This window comes from Thamnophis sirtalis, unplaced genomic scaffold (assembly GCF_051295495.1).
Source record: "Thamnophis sirtalis isolate CommonGarterSnake01/CBP01778 unplaced genomic scaffold, rThaSir2_p1.2 scaffold_3, whole genome shotgun sequence".
NCBI classification, from domain to species: domain Eukaryota; kingdom Metazoa; phylum Chordata; class Lepidosauria; order Squamata; family Natricidae; genus Thamnophis; species Thamnophis sirtalis.
The window spans coordinates 38,472,195-38,493,804 of record NW_028261383.1 but is presented as its reverse complement, the minus strand read 5'-3'; the positions used below and the strand labels follow the sequence as shown (position 1 = coordinate 38,493,804).

Sequence of the window (21,610 nt, the reverse complement as noted above, 5' to 3'; positions counted from 1 at the left end):
AACAGTAAACTTACATCGCATCAACGGATCCACACGGGCGAAGCCATATAGATGCATGAAGTGTGGAAAAGACTTCAGAATACTCAGTGAACTTACATCCCATCAAAGAATGCATACAAGTGAGAAACCATATAAATGCATGTAGTATTGAAAGAGCTTCAGAACACCCCATAGTCTTTTTTCCCATAACACGATTCATAGACTGGAGAATCCCCAAAACAAAGATACATTTGGATGAGAATGTATGCTAATCATTGATTTAATGAGTTCTACTGTATGTATTTTTTATTTTTTATGATTTATACATTTTTGAATGTATCTGTATATACAGTATATAAGAATGTCAAAGTGGCGGCTCACAAGCTGGTTGTGTCACATGGAGGATACGCCCACCCCAGCTCTGCTAATAGGGAAACTGTTGCAATAGGTCACGTGACGGCCATGTGACACATGGAGTTTGAAATCCGTGGTATATACGTTCATTTTAATTTATTTTTTTAAATTAGCTTCCTGTTTCCTGTTTCCCAACTTACCCATAGAGGTAAGCCAGAAGGGATAAGACCTGTCAGCAGTGTCAAATAATTATCTAGAAGAAAAACAAGTATTATGTGTAGGATGGATGAATAAAGGAGAAGCTATGGTTGAAAGATAGAAAGTGGATAAGAGAAACAAGGAGATAACAAGAGAGTCCATGGGAAGACTGTAATTTAATTATATAATAACCAAGGAAATTTAATAGTTGAAAGTTGCAGTTATGGTGAGAAGCTTACTTGGGTTTCAACCAAGGTTTAAAAACGTTTCTGCCCCTTGTTCTTCCCCAGTTTTCTTTTGTCCTGCTGTGTAGTTTTATGTCTCCCAGGTTTGTTTCACCTCCCTCCCTGAACACAGAGGAGTTGCTTCTGATGGATTTCCTCTTCACCTTTATGCAGCCTATGTTCTGAGAGGTTGCAATTAGCTAAAAAGTGGTGAGCAAGAAACGGATGGACTAAGTTTTATTTTTCTCTCTGTGTGATTCTCTGTAATTTACAGATTAAAGTTTTCCTCTTTATTCCTGTAGCTATTTACAAAAAGAAACTCCTTAAGAGTGTCTAAGCTCTTAAAGTAGTAGAATACTCTTTGAATATTCAAAACGGAAGGTTTCTTCTTTTCAGCCATACAATTAGAGGTATGCAATACCCTCAATCCAGCCACACTCTTGCCCCAGGTGGATACTGAATTGCACCATGATTGTGTACAGGTAGATACACTGGTAGATTTTATGACACGCTGTGTAGTAGGCAAAGATCTCTATTCCACTATCTCCAAGCTGTAGCCCCTTGCCTGATTTGTGCCCGAAATAATCAAAAATTAGACAGTGCCCACCCCTATGAGTCCAACTTAACAGCAACTACTCAGGGAAAATTTGAGAAATAGACTTCAAATAGAAAGCAAGGTTTTAAGTATATTTTGGGGACTAGAATATACCTTCACAGGATGGCCTGAGGCTTTTGCTTGCAGGACAAATAAAGATCATGAAGTCATAAACATCCTATTGGAAGAAATTATTTCTAGGTTTGGGCTGCCAAATAGTATATCATTTGATTGTGACCCATATTTCATAGCTAAATCTGTGCGAACAGTTAAACATCACTTGGAAGCTTTACTCAGCCTACCACTTGGGAATTCTTCCTATGGAAAAATTGTAATGATTTACAAAAACAACAGCTAGCTAAGCTATGCCAGGAGGCTCACCTGTCCTCACCGCAAACTTTGCCACTCGCGTTGTTGGGGCTTCACATTGCACTTTGAAAGCAAATAGGCTTGAGCCTCTTTGAGGCCTTTTTGGGCGACCACATCCCTCCTTAAAGGCAGAGGAGAGATCCATCCCTCTGGTGGGAGAATTGACCTTGTACCAATATGTAAGACAACTTGCTGGGGTTATGAATTTTCTTTCTGCAGGACTAGATCGTCTAGTGCATCCATTTCAGCCTGCAGACTGGATACTTGTAAAGACGTGGGGACCAACAATCTCCTTGGATCAGCAGTGGAAGGGACCGTTTCAAGTGCTTCAGACCACCTATACAATACTAAAAGTGGAAGGCCTGGCATCTTGGATAGATCCCTTCCAGAGTGAAGAAATACCCACGATCTGCCCTTCCTGATTCTTGGACTACGCAGCCTGTGACTTTCTCAGTAGAAGAACTGGGACTTAAGTTATTGTTCTGGAATCAAAAGCTTCCAGAACCATAGTTGTGTGAGAGGAGAACTGTGATCTCCCATACGTGTTTTCTCAATTAGAACATTTCCACAAAAGGTATTTGTGGCTACCCACACTAGAATTAGGAGTTACCCAATTATTACCACTAGCTGATTAGTACATCTCTGTATGTGAAGGCTAAGATATTAAGACAAATAGACTTAACAACTGTCGGGATGAGACCATATGATTTGTTATGTTTCTGTGTTCTTCAAACCCACCTATATTATGCCCACTTTACCTGAAAGAAAGATTGGAAACCATAGGAATCTTGAACAATTCCGAAAGTACTTGAAGAATACCAACCCCTTACTTTGTTCCGTGAGCTCTGGTCCCTCAATAATGCTTTGTATCATATACAAGCAGTGGAGGAAATCCTGGCTAATGAGACTGGGGAGTTTCTATTGCTGCAGCAAAAGAACAAGAAGCCATTCCGACAATGACAGTTCAGAATAGAATGGCTCTCGATATGATATTGGCATCATAAGGAGATGTGTGTGCACTACTTAGACAATGTTGTGTGCATATTCTGGACAAATCGGAGGAATTCCACGGCTGAACTACACACATTGCAAAGATAGCTGCAAACCCCCTCCCCACATGGATGAATGGAAAGACTAGTGGCATTGGCTGACAGGATGGTTCACTGATTTAACCTAATAATGACCCTGGCAGGCATAGTCATTGTTTTCATAAATCACCTGTTCTGCATTACAATGCCGTCTGTTTGCCTTTCCACCTATAAGCAAACTACAGGGTCTCCCAGTAAGCAGATATTGATGTTGGGTGAATCTTGGAAAATTAAATCATTTTCAGATTCAAAGTGGGGGAATGATGGGCTGGCTGCTAAAGGAAGGTCATGGCTAAGGTGGCCAGATTTTCAGATTGGTAAAGAGGGACACCTTTGACCGGGGGAGGGGGGGTGCGGCTTGATTAAAAATTTTATTCGGAGCAACAAAAATTTTCATACAACGCAAAAATAGTATTGTAATATTTTTTTATTTGAACATAACTACAATTTACAAATATAAATGGTAACTGTTGCCAAACATCAAAATTTTGATCCCGTGACCATGAGGATGCTGCAACGATCGCTAAGTGTGAAAATGGTCGCTAAGTCTGAAAAATGGTCATCAGTCATTTTTTTCAATGCCATTGTAACTTTGGTCACTATACCATCTTTCTTGCCACAGTTCTTAAGTGCAGCTGATAAATTAGTAGCATAAGTGAATCTGGTTTCCCCATTTGACTTTGTCAAAAGGTCACAAAAGAGGCAGTTACATGACCCCAGGACACTGAAACCATCATAAATACGAATCTGATGCCAAACATCAAAATTTTGATCGTGTGACTATGAGGATGCTGCAATGGTCGCTAAGTGTGAAAATGGTCGCTAAGTGTGAAAATGTCATCTGTCACTTTTTTCAATGCCATTGTAACTTTGGTCACTAAGCCCATTATACCACCTTTCTTGCCACAGTTCTTAAGTGAATAACTGCATCTGGTATTTTGTATTTTGGATAGAATCTTTTTTTAAATAGTCTAAGACAATTTAAAAAAAGAATCCACACAGAATAAATTGAAGTAAAATATTTCAAAGTATTGTGCATAGAATTTTTAAAAATGGTTTCACTTCAATTTATTTTGGATAGAATTTTTTTTAAATAGTCTAAGACAATTTAAAAACAGAATCCACACAGAATAAAACTAATTTAAAAAATCCTATGCACAATAAATAACATATTATTGTAAAATACATTTAAAAAATAAAAGAAAAAACCCCAGCTCACTTACCAGCAGGCACAAGTGAGCACTCCAAGTCAATACAGAATGATGCAGATGTTAATACAAAGAACTGAGCAAATTAAAATGGTGAAATTAATCCTAGGGAAATATTTTTCAAAGAAACTTTACCACTATTTTTTCCACACGAGCCAACCTCCAACCTCCGTGCCTCTCCCCTCCGGAAAATCCCGGAAGGAACACTCGGGATTTCTCTAGCCAAGTATTTCCTGGAGCTCTATGGTACCAGGTCATTTTTTCTTATAAAATGAGGTAAAAGGGGCGGGGGTCCGTTTTGTTGCTTTAACATTTTAATATCTTCAATGAAAGTACTGAGGCAGAGAGGGTTTAGACAGGGTGTCTTTTGTCTTGCCCTGGTTAAGATTTCTTAAGCAAATCCACTGGGCTCTCAATGTGAAGCCAGAAAATCAGGACTTTTTAAAAACGCCCCGGGACACGGGACAAGTAGGTTGCTCAGAACTTGCAATGCTAGCCATGGACAGGCTGTCTGAACCTGGCTGCCAATAAACTTTTCCTGTATCCTGAGAAGTCTAAGTCTGTCAGTTTCTGCAACATCCTGGCTAGATGAGCATTGCTATACTTGAAAAAGCATTGAAAAAGGCATTCACTAACTCGATTAGTATCTCCCTGTCCCTCAGGAAATTGGATGATGTACATATTATAGGTAGTCCTGGATTGAGGCCAACATTTTTGTTGCTAAGTCTCCCTAACAAGGAAGGGTAGGAAAAAGTTGAGTCAACTTGACTCATCCATATGGTAGAGCTGAAAAAGTGGCCCAAATTCCAACTCACTGCAAGAGAAGGAAATTTATTAGATTTGTATTCTCCCTTTCTTTCGGAAAGTGAAGCCAGGATATATTGTACAGTCACCTTTCATTTTTTCCTTCTTATTTTGGTTGATTTATTCTTTTCTTCCTCAGCAACAGATTTAAATGAGATTTTTGTTTTTCTCCTAATACCAGTACTTTAAATACAAAGCTATTTACTGAAGTATAACATTGCCAAAATCTTCCCAATCAAGGAGCCCCATCCTGGCCCTCCATGGGAAATGCACCATTTCTCCGCTCTTTGCATGAGCACCTTCTGTGCACAGAAATTCCACCGGGGGGGCACTTCAGGTTTGAGCCCGTTACAAGTTGGGAAGGCAGTGATGTCAGTTTTTGCCTTTATGTGAACCTAGAGACACACTCTCTCTCTCTAAACACACGTGCTGCGCAGGAGTTTAGAAAGGCGAAGAGAAAATCTTAAATTTCCAGAGGTAGAAAAGGTAAGTGTGTTTTTGTGTCTGTCTGTGTTCTTTTCACAGAAAGGGAGACGGAGGGTTCTCACTCTAAAAAAAGAGGAAGAGTAAGGTGACCAGACGTCCCGCTTTTGGTGGGACACCCCCGCTTTTTAATGCATTTTCCCGCGTCCCGCACGCTTTTTTAAAAAGCAAGCTTTTTTTGGCGCTCGCAGCTCCCACCTATCAGCTGCTAGCTTGCTGGGCTGGCTCATCGTTCTGTTCTATCTGCTACCTACAAATTTAAGCCAGCCCAGCCTGCCGCTTACTGATTTAATTGGCCAGGACTCCAGCCAATCAGTGAGCTGGCTGGGATGGAAAATTTTCCATCCCAACCAGCTCACTGATTGGCTGGACTCCTTAGCCTGAGGACGCCTGCACGAGTCTCCATTTTCCTTTCGTCCTTTGGGGTTGCAGCTGCGCTTGTTGGTGAGTAATCTAATCTAATTCTAATCAGAGAATTTTCCGCTCGCCGCGGCAGGAGGAAGGGTGGGGGCAGCGGCAGCCACCCGCAGAGAACTTCCTCTCGCTTCTGGGGCTCCCGCCGCCCGGCAGAAGCCCCTGAACCGCGTGGAAGTTCTGTGCGGGCGGCTGCTGCTGCCCCCATGCTCTCGTTCGTGCAGAGAATTAGCCTCGGCTGCTGAAGGGATCGGACCGCCACTTTAATTTTCTCCTCCTCCTACTCCCCTTCCGCACTCAGCAAGAGAAACGGCAGCCGGGCCGGGGAACGGACACTTTGGCAGGGCTTGCACAGCGCTGTGGAAGCCCTGTCAAAACGCACGTTTCCCGCCTCGGCTGCTGAAGGGATCGGGCCGCCACTTTAACTTTCTCCTCCTCCTCCTCCCCTTCTGCCCTCAGCAAAAAAACGGCAGCCCGCCCGGGGAACGGACACTTTGGCAGGGCTTCCACAGCGCTGTGGAAGCCCTGTCAAAATGCACGTTTCCCGCCTCGGCTGCTGAAGGGATCGGGCCGCCACTTTAACTTTCTCCTCCTTCTCCTCCCCTTCCGCCCTCAGCAAGAGAAACGGCAGCCGGGCCGGGAAACGGACACTTTGGCAGGGCTTGCACAGCGCTGTGGAAGCCCTGTCAAAATGCACGTTTCCCGCCTCGGCTGCTGAAGGGATCGGGCCACCACTTTAACTTTCTCCTCCTCCTCCTCCCCTTCCGCCCTCAGCAAGAGAAACGGCAGCCCGCCCGGGGAACGGACACTTTGGCAGGGCTTCCACAGCGCTGTGGAAGCCCTGTCAAAACGCACGTTTCCCGCCTCGGCTGCTGAAGGGATCGGGCCGCCACTTTAACTTTCTCCTCCTCCTCCTCCCCTTCCGCCTTCAGCAAGAGAAACGGCAGCCCGCCCGGGGAACGGACACTTTGGCAGGGCTTCCACAGCGCTGTGGAAGCCCTGTCAAAACTTACGTTTCCCGCCTCGGCTGCTGAAGGGATCGGGCCGCCACTTTAACTTTCTCCTCCTCCTCCTCCCCTTCCACCCTCAGCAAGAGAAATGGCAGCTCGCCCGGGGAACGGACACTTTGGCAGGGCTTCCACAGCGCTGTGGAAGCCCTGTCAAAACGCACGTTTCCCGCCTCGGCTGCTGAAGGGATCGGGCCGCCACTTTAAGTTTCTCCTCCTCCTCCTCCCCTTCTGCCCTCAGCAAGAGAAATGGCAGCTCGCCCGGGGAACGGACACTTTGGCAGGGCTTCCACAGCGCTGTGGAAGCCCTGTCAAAACGCACGTTTCCCGCCTCGGCTGCTGAAGGGATCGGGCCGCCACTTTAACTTTCTCCTCCTCCTCCTCCCCTTCTGCCCTCAGCAAAAAAACGGCAGCCCGCCCGGGGAACGGACACTTTGGCAGGGCTTGCACAGCGCTGTGGAAGCCCTGTCAAAACGCACGTTTCCCGCCTCGGCTGCTGAAGGGATCGGGACGCCACTTTAACTTTCTCCTCCTCCTCCTCCCCTTCCGTCCTCAGCAAGAGAAACGGCAGCCCGCCCGGGGAACGGACACTTTGGCAGGGCTTCCACAGCGCTGTGGAAGCCCTGTCAAAACGCACGTTTCCCGCCTCGGCTGCTGAAGGGATCGGGCCGCCACTTTAACTTTCTCCTCCTCCTCCTCCCCTTCCGCCCTCAGCAAGAGAAACGGCAGCCCGCCCGGGGAACGGACACTTTGGCAGGGCTTCCACAGCGCTGTGGAAGCCCTGTCAAAACTCACGTTTCCCGCCTCGGCTGCTGAAGGGATCGGGCCGCCACTTTAACTTTCTCCTCCTCCTCCTCCCCTTCCGCCCTCAGCAAGAGAAACGGCAGCCCGCCCGGGGAACGGACACTTTGGCAGGGCTTCCACAGCGCTGTGGAAGCCCTGTCAAAACTCACGTTTCCCGCCTCGGCTGCTGAAGGGATCGGGCCGCCACTTTAACTTTCTCCTCCTCCTCCTCCCCTTCCACCCTCAGCAAGAGAAATGGCAGCTCGCCCGGGGAACGGACACTTTGGCAGGGCTTCCACAGCGCTGTGGAAGCCCTGTCAAAACGGACGTTTCCCGCCTCGGCTGCTGAAGGGATCGGGCCGCCACTTTAAGTTTCTCCTCCTCCTCCTCCCCTTCTGCCCTCAGCAAAAAAACGGCAGCCCGCCCGGGGAACGGACACTTTGGCAGGGCTTGCACAGCGCTGTGGAAGCCCTGTCAAAACGCACGTTTCCCGCCTCGGCTGCTGAAGGGATCGGGCCACCACTTTAACTTTCTCCTCCTCCTCCTCCCCTTCCGCCCTCAGCAAGAGAAACGGCAGCCCGCCCGGGGAACGGACACTTTGGCAGGGCTTCCACAGCGCTGTGGAAGCCCTGTCAAAACGCACGTTTCCCGCCTCGGCTGCTGAAGGGATCGGGCCGCCACTTTAACTTTCTCCTCCTCCTCCTCCCCTTCCGCCCTCAGCAAGAGAAACGGCAGCCCGCCCGGGGAACGGACACTTTGGCAGGGCTTCCACAGCGCTGTGGAAGCCCTGTCAAAACTCACGTTTCCCGCCTCGGCTGCTGAAGGGATCGGGCCGCCACTTTAACTTTCTCCTCCTCCTCCTCCCCTTCCACCCTCAGCAAGAGAAATGGCAGCTCGCCCGGGGAACGGACACTTTGGCAGGGCTTCCACAGCGCTGTGGAAGCCCTGTCAAAACGCACGTTTCCCGCCTCGGCTGCTGAAGGGATCGGGCTGCCACTTTAAGTTTCTCCTCCTCCTCCTCCCCTTCCGCCCTCAGCAAGAGAAACGGCAGCCGGGCTTCCGCCACGCCCCCGCGCCGCCGCTTTTTCTTCTTCCCCGGCCTTCCCAGTTAGCTTGCTTGAAGCTCCGAGGAGGCGGGAGGAGGGTCGCAGGAGTGGAAGTGGAGGGAGGTCTCCCCGGCCGGGAACAGCTGAGAGGCTGCCGGCCCCTTTCGCAGGAAAGTTAACTTTTCTTGGTGAAATCCTGCCCCCCCCCCCGCGTGGTTGAGTGGTCGGCTGTCCTCTTCCTGTAAGCCGCCCGGAGTTACCTGTGTGTGATGTGGGCTGCCCTATTCATTTGCGTGTGTGCGCTGGAGAGAGAGTGAAAAAGAGAGGGAGAAATAATTATATTAATTAGATAGATCAGTCTTTCTCCACCTTGGAGACTTGAAAGTGTGTGGACTTCAACTCCCAGAAAGGGAGTTGGGAGAAAGGGAGAAAGGAGGAGAGAATGAAAGGAAGATGGAAAGAAGAAAGAGGTAAGGAGAGGAGGATGGAAAGGAGAGAAAGAGGGGGAGAGAGGGTAGAAAGGGGAAGAGGAAGAGCAGGAGTAGGAGAAAGGGAAGGGAAGAAGGAAGGGGAAGGAGAGCAGGAAGGAAGAAAGTAGAGAAGGGAGGAAGGGAGAAAAGAAAGGGAAAATAAGGTGGTGTTATAACAGGAGGAAGGGATAGTAAACAAAGCAACCCAAACTGTATATTATAACCTATTAAATGAAATAATAAATGTATAAGAATGATAAATGTTAAAACACTTGTAACCAAATGACATGCTATATGTGATGATGGGTTTTTTTCTTTTTGTTTTGTTTTTATTGTTGTGGGTATGTGTCGTCTATGTAACAAAAAAAAAAGTTGATAGGCAAGAGGAAGGAGGAAGGAAGGAAAAAAGAAAAAGAGGGAGAGAGGAAAGAAGAAAAGATGGAACTAGAAAGGAAAGAAGGGAGGGAGAGAGGAAAGGGGAAGACAGGGAAAGAGCAGAAAGACAGAGAAGGTGAAGGTAGATAGGCAGAAGGAAGGAAGAAGGAAGAAATAGGAAAGGAGGGAAGGAGGAAGGAACAGAAGCGAAGAAATGGAAAGAGCAGAAAGACAGAGAAGGTAGATAGGCAAAAGAAATGAAGCTGAAAGAATGGAAGGAGGAAGGAAGAAAAAAAAAGAGGAAGGGAGTGAGTGAGGAAAGAAGAGAGGATGGAAGGAGAAAGGAAGGAAGAGAGGGAAAGAGCAGAAGACAGATAAGGGGAAGGTAGATAAGCAAGAGGAATGAAGGAAGAAGTGAGGAGTCTCGAGGAGGGGGAAAACATTTAGTGACCAAAGTTACAATGGCATTGAAAAAAGTGACTGATGACCATTTTTCACACTTAGTGACCGTTGCAGCATCCTCATGGTCACGTGATCAAAATTTTGTTTGGCAACAGATTCGTATTTATGCTGATTTCAGTGTCCTGGGGTGACCTTTTGACAAAAAATTTTTTTTTTAATCAAGCCCCCCCCCCCCCCCCCCCTCAAGGGCGTCCCTCTTTTCCAATCTGAAAATCTGGTCACCTTTCTTTAAATACAAAATTCTTTAGTAAATTATGACATTGTCCAAAGGAGGATGAGAAGGCTTCCTGGCTTTCTCAAGAGAGCCCCCTCCTGGCCCTGCATGGGAAATGCACCATCTCTCCTTTTTCCATGAATACCTTCCATGCACAGAAAACCCATCCGAGGCTCCCTCTGCAAAGAGAAAGGAACCGCATGCGCTTCAGCGTTGAGCCGCTGTTGCAGGTTGGGAAGGCAGTGACGTCACTAAGTCTTGCCTTTCTAGCTGCTGGACTCTCCCTCTTTAACCCTTTATGCTTCGGAGGCAGTTAAAAAGGCTGCAAGGACGTTTTGAAGGAAAGAGGTGGCATAGGTAGGTGTTTGTGTGTGTGTGTGTGTGAGAGAGACACTGTGCGTGTGCATATATATACCAAGTCAATCCTAGGAGCGGGAGACCCGAGATTCCCATGTTTCTCTGCCACCCTTTTCCATGGTGATAACAAAGGAGAGCTCCAGAAGATGCATGCTGCCCTCAGGAAGAATTCCAGATCCCAGAAAGGAAAGGGAGCGCCCCATTTCGTGAGAATAGCTCCTGCATAGGGGAGAGGGGGAGCTTGTATGGCAAAACTCAAGCAGGAAGTAAAAACAACTTTTAATTCTCACTCTGTGCTGGATGACACTAAATTCAGCTTGGGGCCTTTTGCAACTCAATTTGTTTGAGGAAGGTAGTCAATCACGTCATCGTATTGAGCTGTGTGCATTTAATCCTTTATATTTCATAGGAACTGAACGCCTGGATTTGATTGACCTGTTTGTGCTTAGGACACATTGTGTGAACCTGACCCCCGGTGTGAAGGGAGAAAGAGAAATGGAGCAGGGTCAAAGGATTGGCACCTCATTTTTTGTGAACTGAATTTTCATGCTTTGGGCTTTTGTATGTTGTATGTTGTGTGTACTCTGCTTATAGGTAAACATAGAGCTATATTTTTAAAATGCAAGTCTTTCCCATTGAGTAAAAAGAAATTTTAATTATCCAAAATGCCCATATGGACTGAATCTTCTTGCTGAAAGTCACCACTTTACAGGTCAGAAAAATGCTTCCTTCTGTGGGGATGAGTGTTGATAAATGATCTGATCTACTAGCTTAGATTTATTCGTTCTTCTATAAGACAATTGCAAAATTGAGGCCATTTGTTGATCTTCATGTAGAGAAAAAAATGATCCCTTTGGCAAGGAGGGCTTAATGGCTTGTTCTGGTATTCCCATGGCTAAATGAACATTGCTATGAATTAAAAAAGCATTTGGAAATACACAGGTTTCATTGCACCCATTTGGAATTGTCTTACAGTGAGAAAATGGCTGGCCTTCCTTTAGCAAGTGAGGGAAGTGGAAAAGGCCCTTCCGATGCCCAGTCTGGTATCCGTGGGGAGATCTGGGCAAGAAATGGGCAGAAGATGCTGGAAGAAGGAACCATCGTTTCACAAATTCAGGCTTTGAATTTCAGGAGCATCCAATATCAGGAGGATGAGGGTCCCCGAGGACTTTGTAGTCGGCTCCACTTCTTTTGTAGTCGATGGTTGGGACCAGAAAAGCACACAAAAGCGCAGATGCTGGACCTGGTTGTTCTGGAGCAGTTCCTGGCCCTTCTGCCCCTGCAGATGGAGAGCTGGGTGCGGGAGTGTGGAGCAGAGACCAGCTCCCAGGCGGTGGCCCTGGTGGAAGGCTTCCTCCTGAGCCAGGCGGAGGAGAAGAAGGAGCAGGTTGAGTTGCCGGTGAGAGGACTTCTTCTTGGGCCTGAATATAATAATATGTTCAGATTTTTGTATCAAATTTTTGTAGGTTTATTAAGATATAAAATGCAAGAAAATGAAAATAGTAGGAAAGGGGGAAAGGAAGTGAAAGAAGTGTAGGGTAAATGGGGAAAAATAAAATCATTGAAAATCTGAATCTTTTTAGCACAGTCGAATAAATGGTAACATTACCAGTTCAATGTCTTACATTTACATACTTAATATGTACTAGCAAATTCTATATAACAACAAACTTATGTAATCAACAAAACTCAATCAAAGTTTCAATTTTTTCGATCTCAAGAACAAAACCCAGCATTGGTTCCAAAGTAGAAGCAAGATTGGCTTGGTCTTTTCTTTAACTAAAGTAGATAATGTTTCCATCTCTTCCATCAGTTTTCCCAATGACTTCTCCTTTGTGGCTATTAAAATATCCGTCCGCTTTGCAAAGAGCATCCTTTCTGCTCTCAACATATATAACAGCGAAGTTCAAGATTGTTTTTCCATCCCTTTTTCTATTAAACCTAAAAGAAAAGTCTCTGGTTTGATTTTCATTCCCTCTTTGAGAATCTTCTGCAGTACAATATAAATCTTATTCCAGTATTTCTTTGCTTTGTCACAAGTCCAGCAGATTTGGTAAAAAGTTCCTTTCTACTATTTACATTTCAAACATGTATTTGAAATTCCTTTGAGATTTGAAAAATCTTTGGCAGTTTATCAGGTCTTAAGTAGAGTTACACACCACTTCATGATATGTAATGTCCATTAATTCTTTTTTCCCTGGATCCTATTTCAAGTCCTTCGCAATGGAGATCAGAGATCCTGAGAGAAAGAGGCATCTGTCAAATCTCCCTCAAGAACTGTCTTTCAGGGGGATCCCTCAGGAAAATCCAATTCAGGATACCTCAGGAGGTAATATAAGGTCCTTCCACTCTGATAAATCCTAACTTTCTCATCTTCTCTGTGTCCTCTCCTCTATAGCAAACCTCCTCCCATTTTGTTAATTATGCCTTTTGAAATTCTGTCTCCCTCACAGGGAAGCATAGAAGGAAGTCGACTCTTTGTTTAGGGGGAACGGAAACCATGATTGAACCTCCAACTCAGGTATGAGAATAACTTTGATTTACTAGTTTTCTATTTTTTCCCCTCAGGAAATCAGCTGTTGTACATATTATAGGTAGTCTTTGACTTAGGACCACAATTGAGCCTAAATTTTTTGTTGTTGAGTGACACGTTTGTTAAGTGAACAAATTGATTACATGGCGTTAAATTCACAGATTCTCTGGATAAACATTTAAACTAAACAATGGGGACAGAGAATTAATTGATACAGAACATTTCTGTCCCCAACAATCTAAAATTAATAGATTAATATAGTGCATATAACATAGATGTTTGTGTGGGTAAGAATATCAACCTTGCTGTCAAGCAAAATCAAGCATTTAATTGTGAGTGCCATACAATCGGCAATCAAACAGGTGGTGAGAAAGTAGGGGAAGTCAGACACAACACAGGTTATGTAGACAGTAATCACAAGGTCAGTCAAAATGGACGCTACTGTGTATATACCAATGCACAGAGTATGCACTTGTATACTGTTGCTCTTTAATTCTGGTGTAAAAATAGGAGAAGCCGAATATATTAATAGATAGTAGAAATACACCGAAGGGAGGAGTAGAGGGATAGAAGAAAGAGGGGTAGAGAGGGTGGGAGAGAGGATTGGAGGGAGGGTGAGAAGGAAGGGAGGGAGTGTACCGGGAGAGAGGAGTGGTAGAGGGGGAGGGGAAGTAGGGTAGAGGGGAATGATAGAGGGAAGATGGAAAGTTGGAGGGGGGCGAAAGAAAGGGTGTATGGAGGGTCGAAGAGGTACATTGGGTTTCTATTTTTGGGGGGTATTATTGACAAGAGGAATGGCTGTGTTTATTTTTTAATGTTATATGGCCCCGGTTCTGCACAGTATATATGTGACTGTACGAAAATGAAAATGGAAAATAAAAACACATTTACACACAAAAAAAAAGTAATGGTGGATTTTAACTACCCTGACATCCTGGGAGACAAACTGCATCAAGTGGAAGGTCAAACAGATTCTTGATAAACCTATCAAGAGAACTTTGTTTCCCAACAAGTAGAGACGGGACTCAATCAGATTGGTCTTAATTCTCACTAACAGTGATGAAATGATAGAAGGAATCTCGTGGGGGAGTGATAATACAATACTGGAATTCCACATTATGCGAGCAATAGAACAAAGTCTTTGATGTTAAAAGAGCTAATTTCAATAAACTTAGAGATAATTTGCGAATTATTCCATGGATGACAATCTTCAAAGGGAAAACAACTCAAGAAGCTTGGGAAATTTTGAGAAGTGAGATTATAAAAGCCTAGTCTAGTACAAAACCAATGAAGAAGAAAAATAACAGCTCTCAAAAGAAATCAGCATGTCTGCATAAAGAACTCTGATAAATTGAAAGACAAAAAGGACAAGTAAAAAAAAGGGAAAGAGGGGCACATAACTAAGGCAAAGATGAAGTGAGGAAAGCTAATGAAGTAATGTTTGTTACAAAAAAAGCGTTTTTCAACATGTTAAACCTAAAAAGAAGTCAAGGACACAATTGATCCTTTGGTGGCAGAAAGTGGGAAGAAGGTGACAAGCACAAGGAGATAGCAGAACTACTTAACTCATGTTTTTCATCCACCTTTACACAAAGGAAAAAAACAGTCCAGCTTATCAAAAACAGCACCACAAAAAACAGATAAGGAACACAAGTTAAAATATGTAAGTGAGCACCTGTCCACCCTAGATGAGAAGACCAATAAAGCTGATTAGGGGACTGGAGGCTAAAGCATATAAAGAACGGTTGCTGGAATTTGGTATGTCTTTTTTAATGAAAAGAAGGACTAGGGGTGACATGACAGTATAGAGTTTCCTGCCTAAGCAGGAGGTTGGAGTAGAAGACCTCCAAGGTCCCTTCCAACTAAACTATTCTAACCTATCCTATCCTATCCTAAATGGTGCCCCTTTTGTAATTATTTGAGTTGAATTTGTGCTAAGAACCTGAAAAATATTTCAATGTTCAAAGTAGCAAATTTCCATTTTTCCAATGCTTCATTTACAATCATTAATAAGAAAAATACATGGTTAATAGTTAAGATTATTCAAATACCAGGCTAGTCGAAATATAGAAACGTCTCCAAGTAAAAAGTCTTCTGAAAGAATAATTAGCCAAGGCCCTATTAGCTTAGAACAGTGATGGCGAACCTATGGCACGCGTGCCACAGGTGGCACTCATAACCATTTGTCAGGGCACGCGAGACACTGCCCTGTCAACTGACCACTGCGCATGCCTGCGCCAGTAAGCTGTTCACCCTTTTTTAAAGCTGTTTTTCACCCTCCCCAGGCTCCAGAGGCTTTATAGGAGCCTGAGGAGGGCGAAAAGAGCCTCCCCTGCCCTCCAGAGGCCCCCCAGAGACTTCATCAGCTTCCCTAAAGCTTCCAGATTGCAAAAAAACATGCCCTACGGGCAAACCGGAAGTTTGGGAACAGACTTCCGGTTTGCTCAGAGGTTTTGACTGCTCCGGAGTCTTCGGGGAAGCCTCCTGAAGATCCCTCAAGCCTTCAGAGTGCTCAAAACGACCTTCTGAGCAAACCAGAAGTCACTTCCGGCTTGCTTGGAGGTTCATTTTCACTGCTCCGGAGGCTTCCTGAAGGTCTCTGAAGCCTCCGGAGGGCTTCCAGGGGGTGGGGGAGGCTGTTTTCACCCTCCCCAGGCTCCTATAAAGCCTCTGGAGCCTGGGGAGGGCAAAAAAGCATGGAAAATGGGGGGGAGTGCCTGTAGTGCATGCATGCGCACTGGGGGTGCGCATTGCATTATGGCTGTGGCACACCTGCACACGACCTCCCCTGCGCTCCCCCCACTTACAGCACGCGAGCCAAAAACTGTTCGCCATCGCTGGCTTAGAAAATAAATTCTTCTGACTTGTGCCTGGATTTGGAGGCAAAACAATCCAGCTTTGCACAGGCTAAGAATTGTCTTCAATGGAAAACATTCTTCATTTTCTTATTTACTGTCCAGCCAATGGCTCAGACTACTAGCAGCTTCCTTACAATCTGAGGAGGAGCAGAGTCTCTGGGTATTGATGGCGCACCACACAGATCCCTGGTTGAGCTCTCCCAGCACTTTCATGAAGGTGTTGAGGATGAACAGGATAGGTCCATTATTAAATTCATGTATTTTCTTATCTTTATCTTCATTCTCCCCTTTAATTTTGGGGGCTCCAACCCTATCATCTTTTGCTGTGAGGAAGACTAGTCTTTCCAGCTTCTTCTCAATTCTCCCATATCCTTCCAATAGATTTTGAATTCCAGCCAAGATATTTTGGAATGTTAAGGTTTCCTCATCTAAGTATTGACCCATGTTTCCAAAACAGAAGAGAGAAAGAAAAAAAACCCCAATAATGACTGCCAGTCTAGTCTTCCAGGCTTCTCTTAGCTTTTATTTTATTTAAGTTGACATAAACACAAGTTCTTTTATGCTCTTCAAAGGGGAAGGGTTCTGTCCCCCCCTTTCTTTCCTTCTTCCTTCCTTCCTTCCTTCCTTCCTTCCTTCCTTCCTTCCTTCCTTCCTTCCTTTCTTTCTTTCTTTCTTTCTTTCTTTCTTTCTTTCTTTCTTTCTCTCTTTCTCTGCCAAAATAGTTCTCAGAGGCACCTGTGAAAACAGTTGGTGCCCTTGGTTTTTTATCAGTTTCTGTAAACAAGTTGCAAACCCTTCAGCTTCAGAGTTAGTAAAGTTAAATAAAGAAAGAGATGCGTTGTTTCAGAAAAAAAAAACCTTCGACTGGCAGTTAATTTTCACCTTCTGTAGGAAACAAAGTTCTTTAGATTGCTCTTAGTGTGATTTAATAACAAATAGTAGGAAGAACTGTTAAAATAAAAAGGAAGGTTTTAATCCAGAAGTAAAAAAATAAGCAACAAGAAGCAGAAGGAAAAAAAAATCAATCCATTCACTTTAAGAGGAGAAATGGAGCATGTGACGAACATTTCAATCCACAAAAAATAGTTATAATGACAAAGGGAAAAAAAACCCTTTCCACAGCGATCCCATTAGGATTATTTTCGCAGCTCAATTCTTTTGTTTAAGTATCAATTTGGCTTTAAGGAAATATTTCTTATAGTCTTTAGCAAAATAGAAAAAATACCTCACCAATGGACTCACTTTCTCTTTTCACTTCCTTCCTCCCAGAGCGTCCCGACTTCATCAACCTAGGGGCTGCTTGTTTACCGCGGGCTTGAAGCACTTCCCTTGGGTTTAACAGGGATTTTGCGATATCCCTGAGACCAGCAAGACTTTGTCTTCCTGATCACCGTCCTGTTGAGACGGTTTAGACGGTTTAGAGACCGTCCTCTAAACAGGACGGTTTAGGTGTCAGTGGACCCCCCAGCGGCAAAAGTGTCAACGGTGGTCTCAGAGTGTTGAGACCGCACGTTGTAACATCGTGACCTGGCTCCTGCTTCCAGAATGAATAGTATTTTGATGAGGGTTTGCTGGCTGTTTGGTAGATCAGTTGATCCAGAAGAAAACAGGGCTAATTTAACCTGAATGGCACTGAAAGTCCTACAGAATCATTCAAGTTGATAAAAACTGCGTAAAATCTTTCTTTAGTCAAATGCTTTTTGTTCTGTCAATTTTGTCATCTATTCTAAACCACAGATCCTTACTAAACATAGCCATTTATCCTTTTTTTAAAATAATTTATTTTTTATTTTCAAAACAAACACAACACATCCTTCTTTACATACTGTAGAAAGTGTATCAGTTGGTTTCAGAAAGACTTTCGTGCATCTCTTCCTCAGTCAACAAACATAATTCATATTAACTGAAGTATTTTAACTCAGATATTTATACATCTTACCATCATCATTCCTCCATTTTCTTTGACAATAATTGTTTAAACATCCTTCATCATAAAATATACCAAGATTTACCATATAATCACATACTGGCATTTCATTTACTATTTCCAAAATCCTCCATTAACACTGAATCCTTATGTCCTATTCCAGCAAAACATCCATAATATTTAATAACAACATTTTCCGATCCTCCTTTCCAAATCACGGTTTACAGTTTACATACAGTTTCCTTATGTTGTTCCCATACCTATATATAGGTTGTTACCATTATCCCTCCTTTATTTAACTATATCCTGTATCATAACATTTCCCCCCTAATAATCAAGACTTTAACTGTATTTAACTTAGTTCTTTTTTATTAACCTTTATATATAATCCAAAAGGATTTCTAATCTTCCTTTCATGGGTACCATTCAATATTCATATCTAATTATTACTTATCATAACACTACACATTGTATACCTTAGTAACTTTATCAATTATTTATTTAACTATATCTATTGTCACTAAATTTCACTAAGTTTAACTAGTTTTAAATTGTGCTCTTCCATCTATCAACCTGTATCTTTCCAGTAGCAGAAGTCTCATATCTTCTGCCATTTGTGATGTCAGTCCTCTAATCATCTACTTAATCAACTTTGTATGGACTCCTCTTAGCAACTCCTTGCTTATAAAATCTCTCATGTAATTTCGGGTTCAAAAGTTTTCTTTTAAAACAAACATTTCATCATTCCTCAATCAGTAAGACATCGAAGTACAATTTTTTATATGTCAAAATAGTTCTAGTTTACCACTAAATTCTTGTCTAGCCTAATGTATACCCCTCCCTCCCTCCACCCTCCCCCCAACCCCCCTCCTCCTTCCCCCCCCCGACTTCCCAGAACCTGTACACGGTATGGATTTTTAACAAACACAGTCTAAAATCTATTGAGAAAAAAGAAATAAAGAAATTAATGACATTCTGCATTGACCTTAGCTTCTTCTTGCTGAACTAACTTTAAACAATTTAAATCATTTCTGATCTTAAGCATAGGCTAACTGGAATTTCTTGGTCCCGTATTTATTTTGTATATAGTCAATCCATTTTTTCCAGTCTCGTTTATATATCTCATTTGAGTGATCTTTAAGATATGCCGATATTTTAGCCATCTCGGCTAAGCTTGTAACTTTCAATGTCCATTCTTGAGTTGTAGGCAAGTCTTCCTTCTTCCAGTATTGCGCCACCAACAGTCTTGCTGCCGTTATTAGGTGCAGAATCAAGTTAGTCTCTACCACTGTAAAGTCAGTACATATACCTAGTAAGAATAACTGAGGAGTAAACTTTATCCTTCTTTTAAAGATATTTTGCATAATCCACCATATTTTTATCCAAAATGCCTTAACCTTTTGGCAGGTCCACCATATATGAAAATATGTAGCATCGAGAGAGCCACATCTCCAACATTTAGGCTGTAAGTTCGGATACATAGAAGCCAGCTTTTTAGGATATAAATGCGATTATAAAATCTCTCATGTAATTTCGATGCCCTTCTGTTTCCTTAATCAGCTTATCTTTGATTGTCAGTAGTGTTATCAATGTTATAGCTAATAAAATTTCTCTCTTTAAATCCATAAATTCTTTTGTCTTTTCTTCTTCTGTATCTTGCCATCTAGGGAAGATTTCCCCTCCATTTAGTTCCTCTTTCAGTATTCTACTCTTTTTTGCTGTTAGATGCTCTAAGTCTTCCAGCTTCTTCTCTTTCCTCTCATATGTATTTGATAATTTCTGAGAATATCTTTTGCAGACTTAAAGTTTCTTTCTGCTATTGAAATTGTGTAATTATCTCCAGATAACAAACACTGCTGCTCTAGCTTGGAAGGTTAATAAGATTAAGCATAGATTCACAATAACATTTTATTTTCACTTTTCTCTGGTTAAAGATATACTTCAAAGGGACATCTGTATGCTTTTCTTCTTATTACTCTCTATAAACAAGCAGCAAGAACTTGGAGTGCCAAGCCAGGATAATCAGTGAGACAAACAAGAGTGTTTCGTTTCCAATACACAAACCTTCCAGCCTCTGAGTAGCAGTGTTATTGTTGCAATGTTCTTTATTTCTTTTTGTATCTTTTTTGTATTTCAAGTTTTAAAAAAGTCTAATTCTTGAATGAGTTAGAACACCCACAGTAATGAAAGAGAATTGTAGCCCATAGGTTACAAAGAATAATAAAAGAAAAAAAATAGAAGAAGAAAACTTAGTCCATTCATTTTAAAAGGCTTACATTAATTCCATCCAAATAGCATTTAAAAAGTAAGATAACACACTGTCCAAAACTATTCCAACTTTAATTCCGCCGCCTATTTCTTCTGTTCTCCAATTTAAATTAATTTTAAGTTTTTTGTAGGCATTCTCTTCTTAAAACGGTAAAAATTCATCACCAGCTGGAAACACTTTCTCTTTCCCTATCCTTCTGTTTTGGAGACGCCCTGACTTCGTCAGCATTGACTGAATTTCTTGTTGCTAGCTTGAAGAACTCTTGCATCGATCAGGGACTTTGTGATGTCCCTGACGTCAGCAAGACGTATTCTTCCTGTTCACCGTCTCTTCAGGAAGGTTTAGATCCGATTGGACCATCCAGCGGCAAAAGTATTGTCTGCGGTCTCGGAGCATCGAGACTGCACATCTGTATCGTTGCAACGTTGGCTCCTCAACATAGCAATTTATCTTAATGTTTATGTTTGCTTTAGAAATTCTTAATAATAGGAAAGATCCTGTAGTTCTTCCTTGGTCTGTTCTGTATTTTTTTCTCCCTTTCAGGAGGTTCTTCTGCCCTTTGAGGAAGTGGCTGTTTATTTCTCCGAGGAGGAGTGGTCTCAACTGGATCCTGACCAAAAAGCTCTGCATTGGGAAGTCATGCTGGAGAATTATAAGAATGTGGCCTCTCTTGGTAAGGGTTTCCTACTCTCCAGTCAGAGAGTTCAGGAAGACATTTTGTAGTTAGATGCCATTAGCTAGTTCTTATGAAAAGATTTGTAAATAGATCTCTTCAGAGGCAGAAGTGAAAGTTTTGTTTTTCTAGTGCTCCAAGGAAGGAAATAGGTTTATGGCATTTTGCTTAGATATATCCTATCTAATTTATATTTCTATATAAATATTTTATGACAAAATAATTCCTTGGTTTGAGGTAATGCCAAATTTCATCACACAGATTTCAACTATTTTTGCCCAAATGCTTCCTATCAAGAGTTGCCATTCAGTTTTTTTCACTTAAATGTCTTTTCCAAGATTTTATGCCTCATCCAAAGAGATATTATCATTTCTATACCATGCCAATATTAGGATACAAATATGCAGTATATATTAGAATTTGGCACAATACCTGAAGGCAATCAATATGACTTCTGACAGAGTGATCTTTTTCCCTAACCTTTCTCCCACTTTCATTTCTCTTTCCCTTTGAAGGTGATAATGAGAATTATAATAAAGACTCTGCAGAACCAATCAAAGTGTTCAGAAAAGGAGATGCTATGGAGAAACCTGCAATTCAAACAGATTTCCAAAGGCAGGAGAGAAACCTGTTGAATAACTGGAATAAGGAAAGCTCATGTCCTTCGACTGTTACTAAGATGCAGGACTTTTCTGATCAACAAGAAAAACTAAAGGAGAAATATACTGAGAAAGGTGTAAGAATCTTGAAAGAGACATTAGATGTAAATGGACCCTGTCCATCACAAGCCAAAGGAGCAGCCAATATGGACAAAGACAGAGAAAAAAAATACAGGTGGATGTTCACACTTTCTCAAGAAAATGGGTCTCTTGAATCACAGAAAAGTTTTCACATTGGAGAGAAGACAAGTAAATGCAATG

At 42.8% G+C, this 21,610-nt stretch overlaps 2 protein-coding genes across 2 annotated transcripts in view; both read left to right on the top strand.

The window, feature by feature from the left end:
• Nucleotides 1-21,610, top strand: part of LOC148047947 (uncharacterized) — a 44,001-nt gene that overhangs the window by 21,144 nt on the left and 1,247 nt on the right.
• On the top strand, nt 56-21,602 carry LOC148047948 (zinc finger protein 197-like). Its single transcript, XM_087711148.1, has 8 exons — nt 56-144; nt 11,406-11,856; nt 12,642-12,759; nt 12,884-12,951; nt 13,256-13,384; nt 20,561-20,690; nt 21,206-21,424; nt 21,571-21,602. Exons 1-8 carry the CDS (start codon nt 56-58, stop codon nt 21,600-21,602), a joined length of 1,236 nt encoding a protein of 411 aa, XP_087567274.1.